The sequence below is a fragment of the Pinus tabuliformis genome, chromosome 2_1 (assembly GCF_031772625.1).
Source record: "Pinus tabuliformis cultivar Carrire ecotype Pingquan chromosome 2_1, CPIR1, whole genome shotgun sequence".
NCBI classification, from domain to species: domain Eukaryota; kingdom Viridiplantae; phylum Streptophyta; class Pinopsida; order Pinales; family Pinaceae; genus Pinus; species Pinus tabuliformis.
Window position 1 is genome coordinate 200,773,074 of NC_142299.1, and position 11,216 is coordinate 200,784,289.

Here is an 11,216-nt window from a genome sequence, read left to right on the forward strand (position 1 = left end):
ATCTTTCCATTCAACTCAAAGGTTTGATGTGGATTTGTGTCTCCTTCTATTTACTTCTGCTTGTAATTACATCTTGCTCTGATCAACTCTGAAAAATCAATCCATTGAAGTATTTCACTTCATATTTTTTCATATATTCATTTTTCCAGGGGATTGGAAGGGGAGTTATGAAGCTTCTGAAGTGTCGATAAAGGAAAGTGATTTCAAAGTCCCAATCAATGGCCTTCAACAGATATGCAATTCAGCATTTAAAACAATATTTTGCATACTTGTCCAACACTTAAAAATAGATTAAAGTGACAGTATTGACATTTTTACATCATAACCACATACTACATTTTCTGTGGTATCTTCATTTTCCTTAATTTGTAAAATTTTATTCTTTCTTGTCTACCCACCATTAACACAAGATCGTTGAATTATGAGATTACCCCATTGATAATGATACCTACGCTTACTGATTCACAAACTTTTATTTGTCATCTTGTAAATAACTACTACCATCTACTACATCTTCGAGGATGTCGAATATATTTGAGTACTGATCATCCTACAGCTATGAAAACATCTTCCATCCTACCTTTATGCGGACATATTCATGACATTACTTTGATGCTCCACATAGATATCTTGAAATAGTATAATAAGGCCGATATGGTTCTTTATTTAGGGTTTCTTTTTAGCGAACATTGGTATATAGACATAGTAATCTCTTTATTAATTTGAATTCTTATTTTATAGTAATAAATGAATATGTTCTCATTTTATAGTAATAAATGAAATAAATTAGTTAAAGATGTAATTTTATCATGTTTAAAAATAGATTAAAATGATAATATTGATATTTTTACATCATAACCATATTTTCTGTTGTATCTTCATTTTCTTTCCTAATTTGTAAAATTTTCTTTCTTTCTTGTCAACTAGCCATTCAGACAAGATTTTTCAATTTTGACAACCATTCATACAAGATTGTTCAATTATGAAATTAACCCATTAGATGGTGGTAAATAACTACTACCATCTCTTTTCTATTTTAGATGATTCCATGACTGACAACCATAATGCTTACAAAAGCCTAGCATTGCTTCCATTTGAACTTACTGTAATCAAGCTTACTATTAAGTCCACTTACTATTAAGCCTAACACTTGTAAAATCAAACTTGATTTAAAACCTTGTATTTCTTCTCTTATCTTAAAAAGACTTTTTCTTTATTAACTCTCTAGTTTTTGAGAACATAGAAATTAATGCTTTAAAAAAAATTGAGAAATAATAAGTGTGCTTCCCATAAAATTATGTAGAGTTTTGAACTGAGGAGAAGTGTTAAAATGAAACTCCAAAGCTCTATTAATAACCACACAACCGAAGATTGATCTGCCTATAGGGCTACAACTTAATTTTCTTTTTCCAGTCGGTCTTCCCAAAAGATATAGAATGCCAATAGCTATCCATACAACTATTATTGTCTCTCCCGCTTCATTTTCTCCATTCAGTATCTAGGAAATAAGTTGTGTGTGTGGGTGTCCATGTAGCTGCTGCTATGAAGGGGTTTTAAAGGAGATTTTGAAATCATAGAAAAATTAAAAGACATTGTTAATGAAAAGAAACCATATTATTAGAAAAAGACATCAACGAAAGGAAACCGCATTATTAGAAAAAGATATCAACCAAACTTGAATTCATTGTAAGGACCAAATTTGAAAACCATTCTTAAACAGCAACAAAAATGATCAACCAAGCCATACAACAACAACAGTGCAGATGTGTATTACATATTACAATATTTCCTTATTAGATATGGAAAACTTTCCTTTTAATTACATAAATTTTTGAATCTATAGAGCTTGAAGTTTTAATGGAGATAAAAGTTTATTGATAGTGTTCTTTGATTGAGCAATGTTAAGAGAAAAGTTCAATTCCCTTGGTTGTTGAGAGTATATATTTGTTTTTTTGGTTTTCTTTAAATTGTTTCAAGCTGAGCAAAAGATATATTATAAATTAGAAACAATGAAAACTAATTTTTTTTTTCCATTGTGCAAATAAATTTATATTTTCAATGATGTAAATTCAAATACTTTTGAAGATTATCTAATGAATAGAAGAAACATATGTTTAATTTTTTAAACAAAATTTGAGAAAAATGTTTGCCTATATACTAAATTCTATTGAGATTTTATAGTGTTTTAATGTAGCCACTTTTTAAATTTTAAATATTTATAAGGACACCATTTCATTTTGGCATTCTTTTCTATAAAAAATAAATTAATATACACTTGTTAATAGAAGTACAATTTTTTGGAGTAGTCTACCTAGGCTGTAGAATGGCCCTTTTTCCGGCACCGGCCGGAAAATTGTCCGGCTACGGCTACCGGAAATCTCTCCCTCCTCCGCCACCATCTCTCAGCTCCACCACCTTCTTTCTCCGCCACCCTCCCTGACCGCCCTGACATTCCCTGACAAAAAAACAGGATGCAGTTAGAGCGCCTGACATCCCTGACCGATCGGGGATGAGCTGGAATTCATGCGGGGGAGTAGAATGGCCGATTCGAAATGGTCACCTGCGCCCCATTCAAGCTCTGATACTCACTACCCACTCTGCTCTGCGCTTCCGCTGTGCTGGCTTACCCCTCTGCGATTCTGCACTGCAGCTCGGAGGCCAGGTACTCCTCGCAGGTACCCTTTGCTATCAGTTCTCGATGTTCATCCTTCGAAATTTCAATCGGGGTTTGTAATTCCGGGCGGTCACGAAAATACTGAAGAATCTTCTCCTGAAAACTCCTGTGTGTACCCTTCATGTAATCAGCCAGGACAACGTGAGAGCAGAGGCGTTCAATACGCCTCTCGACCATTTCCTTCTCATCTAACACGGCTTTTCTTTCCATTATTTCCTGTAATTGAATGAATCCAATAGGTAAAACTGCTGGAAACTGGAACACACGCCTATATATTGCCCCACCCCGTTATCCATCAGTACTCATCTCCGCGCTTATTCCTTCATTCCCCGGGAATTTGTAGATCCGGAGTTGAGAATGGGGAAGAGGTTTGGCGTTCTGTTGTGTGCGCCTGATGAGGGCTATTTGAAGAAAAAATATGGTGGATATTTCACTCTATTCACCAGTTTGTTGAGCGAACCCGGGGAAACTTGGGATTTGTTTAGGGTTGTTGATCACCAATTCCCTGCAACAGAGGATCTGTGCAACGATCATGGATTTGTTGTCACCGGAAGTCGTTATGATGCCCACGAAAATGATTTATGGATCTTGAAGCTCTGCAATTTGCTGCAGACACTGTATGCGATGGACATTAAAGTCCTCGGTATCTGCTTCGGCCACCAGGTACTCTGAGCCGTTTCGCCCTTTCTTGATTTCTGTTCAGAAACATCATATTTATTTGCGGTGCCTTATTTAATTACTTACAGGTTTCTTGTTCCCTCTCGAGCAGGCTTTGTGTCGAGCTCTGGGAGGAAAAATTGGAAGATCTTTAGCTGGATGGGATATTGGAGTGAGAAAAATTAGAGTCTCTGATAAACTGTCAGCAAAGTATCCTGGCTTCAAGATCCCTTCTGTGATTAGTATAATTGAGTGTCATCAAGACAAGGTATTCTTCCTCACAGAGAATTGTTTTTCCTTTGACCTTTTGCCTTCTAAATTATGAAATTTATTGTTAAATTTACTTGTTGTTACAATCTCACCAAAAAACAAAAACAGGTGTATAGAGCTCTGCTAGGCGCAGAGATAGTGGGTTCCTCAGTGAAAAAAAACATTGAAATGTTTTGTGTGGGGGACAACATAATGGGCATCCAAGGCCATCCAGAGTATACCACTGACATTTTGTTTCATCTCGTCGATGGCATTTTGGATAAGAATCTTGCTGAAGTAAGTTGTAGGAAGCCCTTATTCTTTCAGTTTTTCTTTAATTTTTCAAGATGAAAATATCTGAAAATGAAGTATGGAAACTAAATTAGCTGTTCATGAATGAACAGGTACGCGTTTTTCTGAATTTTCAGGAGAAGATGAACGAGGATGCCTTACAAAAGAAGCAACCCGGCAGAGACATCTGGAAAAAGATATGCAAATCATTCTTGAAGGCTTGACTCTCTCCAGTAATGAAGGGCAATATTTAGCAACATGTAAGAGTTTGGGGTTGGGACTTGGCCCAACTCTGAAAGTCTGGAAGTGTTTAATTTAGTGGAACCTAAGAACATGAATCCTTCAGGCAGTGTCAAATGTACTGGTTCAAAGTATAAACCCAACATGCCCTCTAAATTAACTAGGATTCAAACCATATGTCATGTTGCACTTGACAAGTATTCAAGCTATATATTATCTTTCTGACCTTTACTGAGCTTTATACTAACGTGAAATGGTAAGATAAAGATTGATTTTATATAAGAAAGAGAGTTGTCTTTAGTGAAATTTTTTGGAAGTTTTTCTGGTGGGTTTTTTTTGTTCTATTTCTCTAAAAACTCGCAGGAATTTATTGAAACTAAAAGCTTGATGGGTAACCCCTGTACAATGGAAGTGCCCTAGGGGGTTTTCAGGGTGCTCACTAAGTATATACAGTTAAAAAACCAGTTTAAGTAACACAAATCAAGATTTCACGTCAAATTTTACCATTCAGCACCGGAAAGTACAAAAAGTCACACTAAGACGACTCCTAAAACAAAAGTATACCTATTCTATTTATGGAAAAATTTAGCACAATTATTTAAATACAATGTAGCACTTCACTTGTATAGAAAGGCTAACCGAACAAGGAAGTCACAAGTCACCATTCTGTTTATGAAGATAATAAAGAGTTAAAGAGAGGATTGTGAAGAGGAGAAGGAAAACGATCATGATTAATGTTTAGTTTACTGAGGTTGAATAGTTTAAAATGGAACATTTCTCAAGTTTAGGATTTTTTTTTTATCAAGATAGGATTTTAATGTATATAAAGGAAATTATGGAAATTGAAAATAAAGAAATTGCACAAAGAAGAGAGAAAAGAGGAATGAATGCATGTGAAACAAGAAGAAGAGAGGAAAGAGGAACGAATGCATGTGAAACAAGAAGAAGTTGTAACCTTGTGAATTTAACAAGCATGATCTCCCACAAAGCTCCAAGCAAGTGCTTATATCCGATTTGTGTTCCTAAAAATAGTCTTTAATCCAATGCATTATATGTACAGGATAACACCAAATCTTGCAAATAATAGGGGAAGAATATGACCTATTGGTAAGTAAATTGGTCCTCGATTATGAGGTGCTCTTGCGCAACTTGGCATTGGTAATTTCATTTTAAAAGGAATAGAAAAGATAAGAGAAAACCTACAAGGAAAATCCCTAGATGAAATCGTGTTTAGGAGTACAAAGATAAGAATCCAAGATAAGGGATAAGCACAATAGTAAAGGCGAGTTCATATTGTGAGAATTTGATGAATTTCCTTTTACTAGTATGCTTGAAGGGATATGACTATGTATTGGTAATTTCATTTTAAAAAGAATAGAAAAGATAAGAGGGAAACCTACAAGGAAAATCCCTAGATGAAATCTTGTTTAGGAGTACAAAGATAAGAATCCAAGATAAGGGATAAGCACAATAGTAAAGGCGAGTCCATATTGTGAGAATTTGATGCATTTCCTTTTACTAGTATGCTTGAAGGGATATGACTATGTATTTTTGGTAGTCGACAAGTTCATAAAGGTGTGCATTCTCTTGCCTTGTAAAAAGATCATCAAGTGATAAGTTGTGGCAGACATGTTCTTTGGAGGTATGTGTGCACTTTTGGGATACCGAGGAGCATCATCTTAGATAGAGATACTAGATTTCTTAGTGCCTTTTAAACTATACTTGGAAAAAGATGTACGCCATGTTGAAGAGTCCTACAACTTTTCTATACACAGATAGGTTGGAATACATAAGCAGTGAATAGGAAATTGGTTTAGCTATTGAGGGGTTATAATCAAAAGCATTCAAAGACTTAGTATGAAAAATTGATTTACATTTAATACTCTTTTAACATAGCAATCCAAATTTCTACGGTTGAGTTCCTTTTTCAAACTTCTTTTGTTTATTTGATAGCTTCCCCTTAGATAATATATATGGACAAGAAGGAGAAGTGAAGTAAGAAACCATAAGAAAAGCATTGAAGCATAAAACCTCAATTAATAAGATATAATATATCCATTCGCAAGTATAGAAGACATTGAAGGTTGAGAAAAAAAATTCAAAGCATGGCACAATAAACACAAAATTGAGAAAATTTTCATAGCAGGAGATATTTAAGAACAATGTTTGGGAAACTAGATGTGTGGCATGCAGTACAAGTTTTCTCTTTGGAAAAGGCAAAAATCAGCAATTTTGGGGAAATTTACTATAACTTTCACTTGGTACACCAAATTTTGGTTAGACTTGTGTAACTGTAAAGACAATATATCAAAGTACTACAAGACAAAATTGCAGATTAGAATGTTAAAAATTTTAGAGGTACATTAGAACAAAGGTTTGCTAACAATACTATCTCCAAATCAGAGTTTTGAAGGGTATGTTGAATTAAAGACATCATAGCTTTTATTTGGGATGTTTAATTGAGGTGATTTAAATGTTGTTGGAAATACAAAACATAGGAGAATATACATGGAAAATTATTATAACTATTGGAGATCATTATTGATAATATATTGAGTTGTAATTTTTGGGTTTGGGTTTGACCTCACTTAAGAATCAATAATACTACTTAGATTTATAGGAGAGGAAGATAAAGATGAAATAAATCATAAATAATGGTTGAAGATACTAAAAAGATTATTCAAGTCCTTTTTTGGAAACATTTTATTCTGATGGTGAAGCTTCTAGCATGTGGAAAGGCTTTGATGAATATATTGGATTACATTTCACATAGGAAATTTTTGAAGAATTATTCTCAGAAAAATGGATCAAAGACTCAAATATTGAAGCACTGGATAACATTAAAAATGAGATAAAAGAAGAAAAAGGAGAGATAAGGAAGAAGGGTGGTGACATGTCTAAGATATAGGACTTTAATGAAGCACTCATTTTGGAGGTTCAGACATTAAAGAGAGGAAAGAGTATAAAATGGATTCAAACGGAAGATATGAAGGTATGATTCAAGAGGATCATAACAAGATACTTGAAGAAGTTAGACTCCATATAGGGGATGTACATGTCAAACTCCAAGGAAAGAGTATTCAAAGAGCAAGAAGAGAGATTACATTATACTATACTTTCTAAAAGTAAGATAATGAAATGGATGTTCAAAGTGAAAGAAAACCATCAAAAGTCAAATCATATTGGCATCCTCATTGTTGGGAAAGATTTCAAGGAAGACAAGAAGATAGATATCAACATCACTAAGTGATCTGAAAATCAATCTTCCTTTGACACTTTGCAAGTTTTGAAAATTCTGGGTCTTCAAAAGTTAACTTAGTTCGTAATTTGTTTAACCATGAATAGTTATTTTTAAATGAAATTAAAGATGAAACAAAAGCATATGTCATCCAACATGGTAAAATGAAGAAGAGAACAACCAAGTTGTAATGGAGTTCACCCCTCTTGGGCTACGTCTCCGAGCCCTGCTCCAACAACAAGAGTACATTACAAATATTTGACTCAGAGAGTAAAGAAATGATGGCATCAAAAGAAAAGGACTCTCTCACTAAATGTGGCAATAGGTCCTTGTACTCATTTTGAGATCAAGAAGCACAAAATCAACTGCTTCAAAATGAAGTATTGAAGTGGTATTTTCCCGCAATCGTATTAAGAATAGACTGAAAATGGTTGCTCCACTGAAGAAACATATGTTGCATCTGCGTCTGGGAGGTTTAAAAACCCCTATTTAGGCTCTTACCATGCTCAGAAAGGTCTCCATATGGCCTCAAAACAATCTTTGTCTGCAACAGAAAAGAACTTGGCTTTGCAATTTTTCCAACATACAATGCTCACTCACAAAAATAATGTTGCCATTATGTTTAGAACACCCAAAAAACGCTATGTAGGCTCTTCTTGGGCTGAAAAATGGCCAAGTTAGGCCTCAAGTTTATCCATTTCTCTGTTATTTGTCTTTCAAAATGACAAGACTGGCTAATTGGGCAACGAATTCCACCTTTTGGCATAACACCGAGTGACAAATTCGCCTGGGACCGACGTTGATTCCACCATGAATGATGTAAATTGTTGCCTCCTTAAAGACGCCAATAAGGTCTTAGTGTCGAATTTCTAGCCCCCAAATACGGTCATGTGGTGACAGATAGGACCGGGGGTCGAGCTAACTACCCTCCCTCGCAGCTTAGCCTCTGTTGTGGTCATATGTGGGTTAACGTAACCGATGGTTAGGGATAATTCCCCAACCCCGCCACTTTTGCCTCTGCTCTGTGGTTGTATGGTATGCCAAGTGACCGGGGGTGGGGTGATTAATTGCGATGAGGTCGTCGGGTCAAACCTTGATGGGTTGGTCGGCCGAGCAAAAAAAATTTTGGCACACAAATCAAGGCCCAAGGGGCACCTCATCGTTGATCCACATCGACACAACCAACCAATCATAATTCGACACCTCGACCAATATGCCCATGCCAGATGGAAACATGTGATTGGCTCATATTGCACATTGTACCTGCCCAATTAGCTGCTGACGTTAGTGTATAGCCTGCTCAGTCAACCTTGCAAGTTGATTTTCTTGTTGTTAGTCAAAAACTTCAGAATGTGATAACTTTCACATATGGCATTAGATTAAGGCAATTCAAACATCGTTGGAACTAGAATGACGAGCATTACGTTTTGGCATTGGTTTCGAGCGATTCTGAGCACTTATATTTTTAAGCATATTTTGATCCCCTAGATCACACCTCCCCACTAGGAACTTTTGGACCACCAAAAGTATGTTTTTCCTCAGCAAGTAAATGAGAGTACAAATCCCTCACTTTTAATCCACCTTTCTTTACTTGGATTGGTACCTTTGAGCTCCACTCGAAGATACTTCGCATTGCCTCTATGCGAAGTCTTGATTCTCTTGTCAAGAATTGAGTCTTCCTACAACTCAACATACCCTTCAAAACTCTGATTTGGAGATAGTATTGTTAGCAAACCTTTGTTCTAATGTACCTCTAAAATTTTTAACATTCTAATCTGCAATTTTGTCTTGTATTACTTTGATATATTGTCTTTACAGTTACACAAGTCTAACCAAAATTTGGTGTACCAAGTGAAAGTTATAGTAAATTTCCCCAAAATTGTTGATTTTTGCCTTTTCCAAAGAGAAAACTTGTACTGCATGCCACACATCTAGTTTCCCAAACATTGTTCTTAAATATCTCCTGCTATGAAAATTTTCTCAATTTTGTGTTTATTGTGCCATGCTTTGAATTTTTTTTCTCAACCTTCAATGTCTTCTATACTTGCAAATGGATATATTATATCTTATTAATTGAGGTTTTATGCTTCAATGCTTTTCTTATGGTTTCTTCCTTCACTTCTCCTTCTTGTCCATATATATTATCTAAGGGGAAGTTGTCAAATAAACAAAAGAAGTTTGAAAAAGGAACTCAACCGTAGAAATTTGGATTGCTATGTTAAAAGAGTATTAAATGTAAATCAATTTTTCATACTAAGTCTTTGAATGCTTTTGATTATAACCCCTCAATAGCTAAACCAATTTCCTATTCACTGCTTATGTATTCCAACCTATCTGTGTATAGAAAAGTTGTAGGACTCTTCAACATGGCGTACATCTTTTTCCAAGTATAGTTTAAAAGGCACTAAGAAATCTAGTATCTCTATCTAAGATGATGCTCCTCGGTATCCCAAAAGTGCACACATACCTCCAAAGAACATGTTTGCCACAACTTATCACTTGATGATCTTTTTACAAGGCAAGAGAATGCACACCTTTATGAACTTGTCGACTACCAAAAATACATAGTCATATCCCTTCAAGCATACTAGTAAAAGGAAATGCATCAAATTCTCACAATATGGACTCGCCTTTACTATTGTGCTTATCCCTTATCTTGGATTCTTATCTTTGTACTCCTAAACAAGATTTCATCTAGGGATTTTCCTTGTAGTTTTCCCTCTTATCTTTTCTATTCTTTTTAAAATGAAATTACCAATACATAGTCATATCCCTTCAAGCATACTAGTAAAAGGAAATGCATCAAATTCTCACAATATGAACTCACCTTTACTATTGTGCTTATCCCTTATCTTGGATTCTTATCTTTGTACTCCTAAACAAGATTTCATCTAGGGATTTTCCTTGTAGGTTTTCTCTTATCTTTTCTATTCCTTTTAAAATGAAATTACCAATGCCAAGTTGCGCAAGAGCACCTCATAATTGAGGACCAATTTACTTACCAACAGGTCATATTCTTCCCCTATTATTTGCAAGATTTGGTGTTATCCTGTACATATAATGCATTGGATTAAAGACTATTTTTAGGAACACAAATCGGATATAAGCACTTGCTTGGAGCTTTGTGGGAGATCATGCTTGTTAAATTCACAAGGTTACAACTTCTTCTTGTTTCACATGCATTCGTTCCTCTTTCCTCTCTTCTTCTTGTTTCACATGCATTCATTCCTCTTTTCTCTCTTCTTTGTGCAATTTCTTTATTTTCAATTTCCATAATTTCCTTTATATACATTAAAATCCTATCTTGATAAAAAAAAATCCTAAACTTGAGAAATGTTCCATTTTAAACTATTCAACCTCAGTAAACTAAACATTAATCATGATCGTTTTCCTTCTCCTCTTCACAATCCTCTCTTTAACTCTTTATTATCTTCATAAACAGAATGGTGACTTGTGACTTCCTTGTTCGGTTAGCCTTTCTATACAAGTGAAGTGCTACATTGTATTTAAATAATTGTGCTAAATTTTTCCATAAATAGAATAGGTATACTTTTGTTTTAGGAGTCGTCTTAGTGTGACTTTTTGTACTTTCCGGTGCTGAATGCTAAAATTTGACATGAAATCTTGATTTGTGTTACTTAAACTGGTTTTTTAATTGTATATACTGAGTGAGCACCCTGAAAACCCCCTAGGGAACTTCCATTGTACAGGGGTTACCCATCAAGCTTGTGGTTTCAATAAATTCCTGCGAGTTTTTAGAGAAATAGAACAGAAAAAACCCACCAGAAAAACTTCCAAAAAATTTCACTAAAGACAACTCTCTTTCTTATATAAAATCAATCTTTATCTTACCATTTCACGTTAGTA

The 11,216-nt window shown here is 34.9% G+C and overlaps 1 protein-coding gene across 1 annotated transcript; it reads left to right on the forward strand.

Annotated features, from left to right (window-relative positions):
- Positions 1–3,031: 3,031 nt before the first annotated feature.
- LOC149199429 (gamma-glutamyl peptidase 3-like) lies at positions 3,032–4,391 on the forward strand. The gene is made up of 4 exons (XM_089399396.1): positions 3,032–3,337; positions 3,444–3,599; positions 3,710–3,877; positions 4,009–4,391. The coding sequence occupies exons 1-4, from the start codon at positions 3,032–3,034 to the stop codon at positions 4,093–4,095; spliced, it is 717 nt and encodes a 238-aa protein (XP_089255522.1). The 3' UTR covers positions 4,096–4,391.
- Positions 4,392–11,216: the final 6,825 nt, after the last annotated feature.

Excerpts from the sequence above, each read along its gene's own strand:
- LOC149199429 (XM_089399396.1), top strand. The coding sequence starts at position 3,032 with ATGGGGAAGAGGTTTGGCGTTCTGTTGTGTGCGCCTGATGAGGGCTAT. Across the intron at positions 3,600-3,709 it reads TTGAGTGTCATCAAGACAAG|GTGTATAGAGCTCTGCTAGG; the intron begins GTATTCTTCCTC and ends AAACAAAAACAG. Across the intron at positions 3,878-4,008 it reads TGGATAAGAATCTTGCTGAA|GAGAAGATGAACGAGGATGC; the intron begins GTAAGTTGTAGG and ends CTGAATTTTCAG.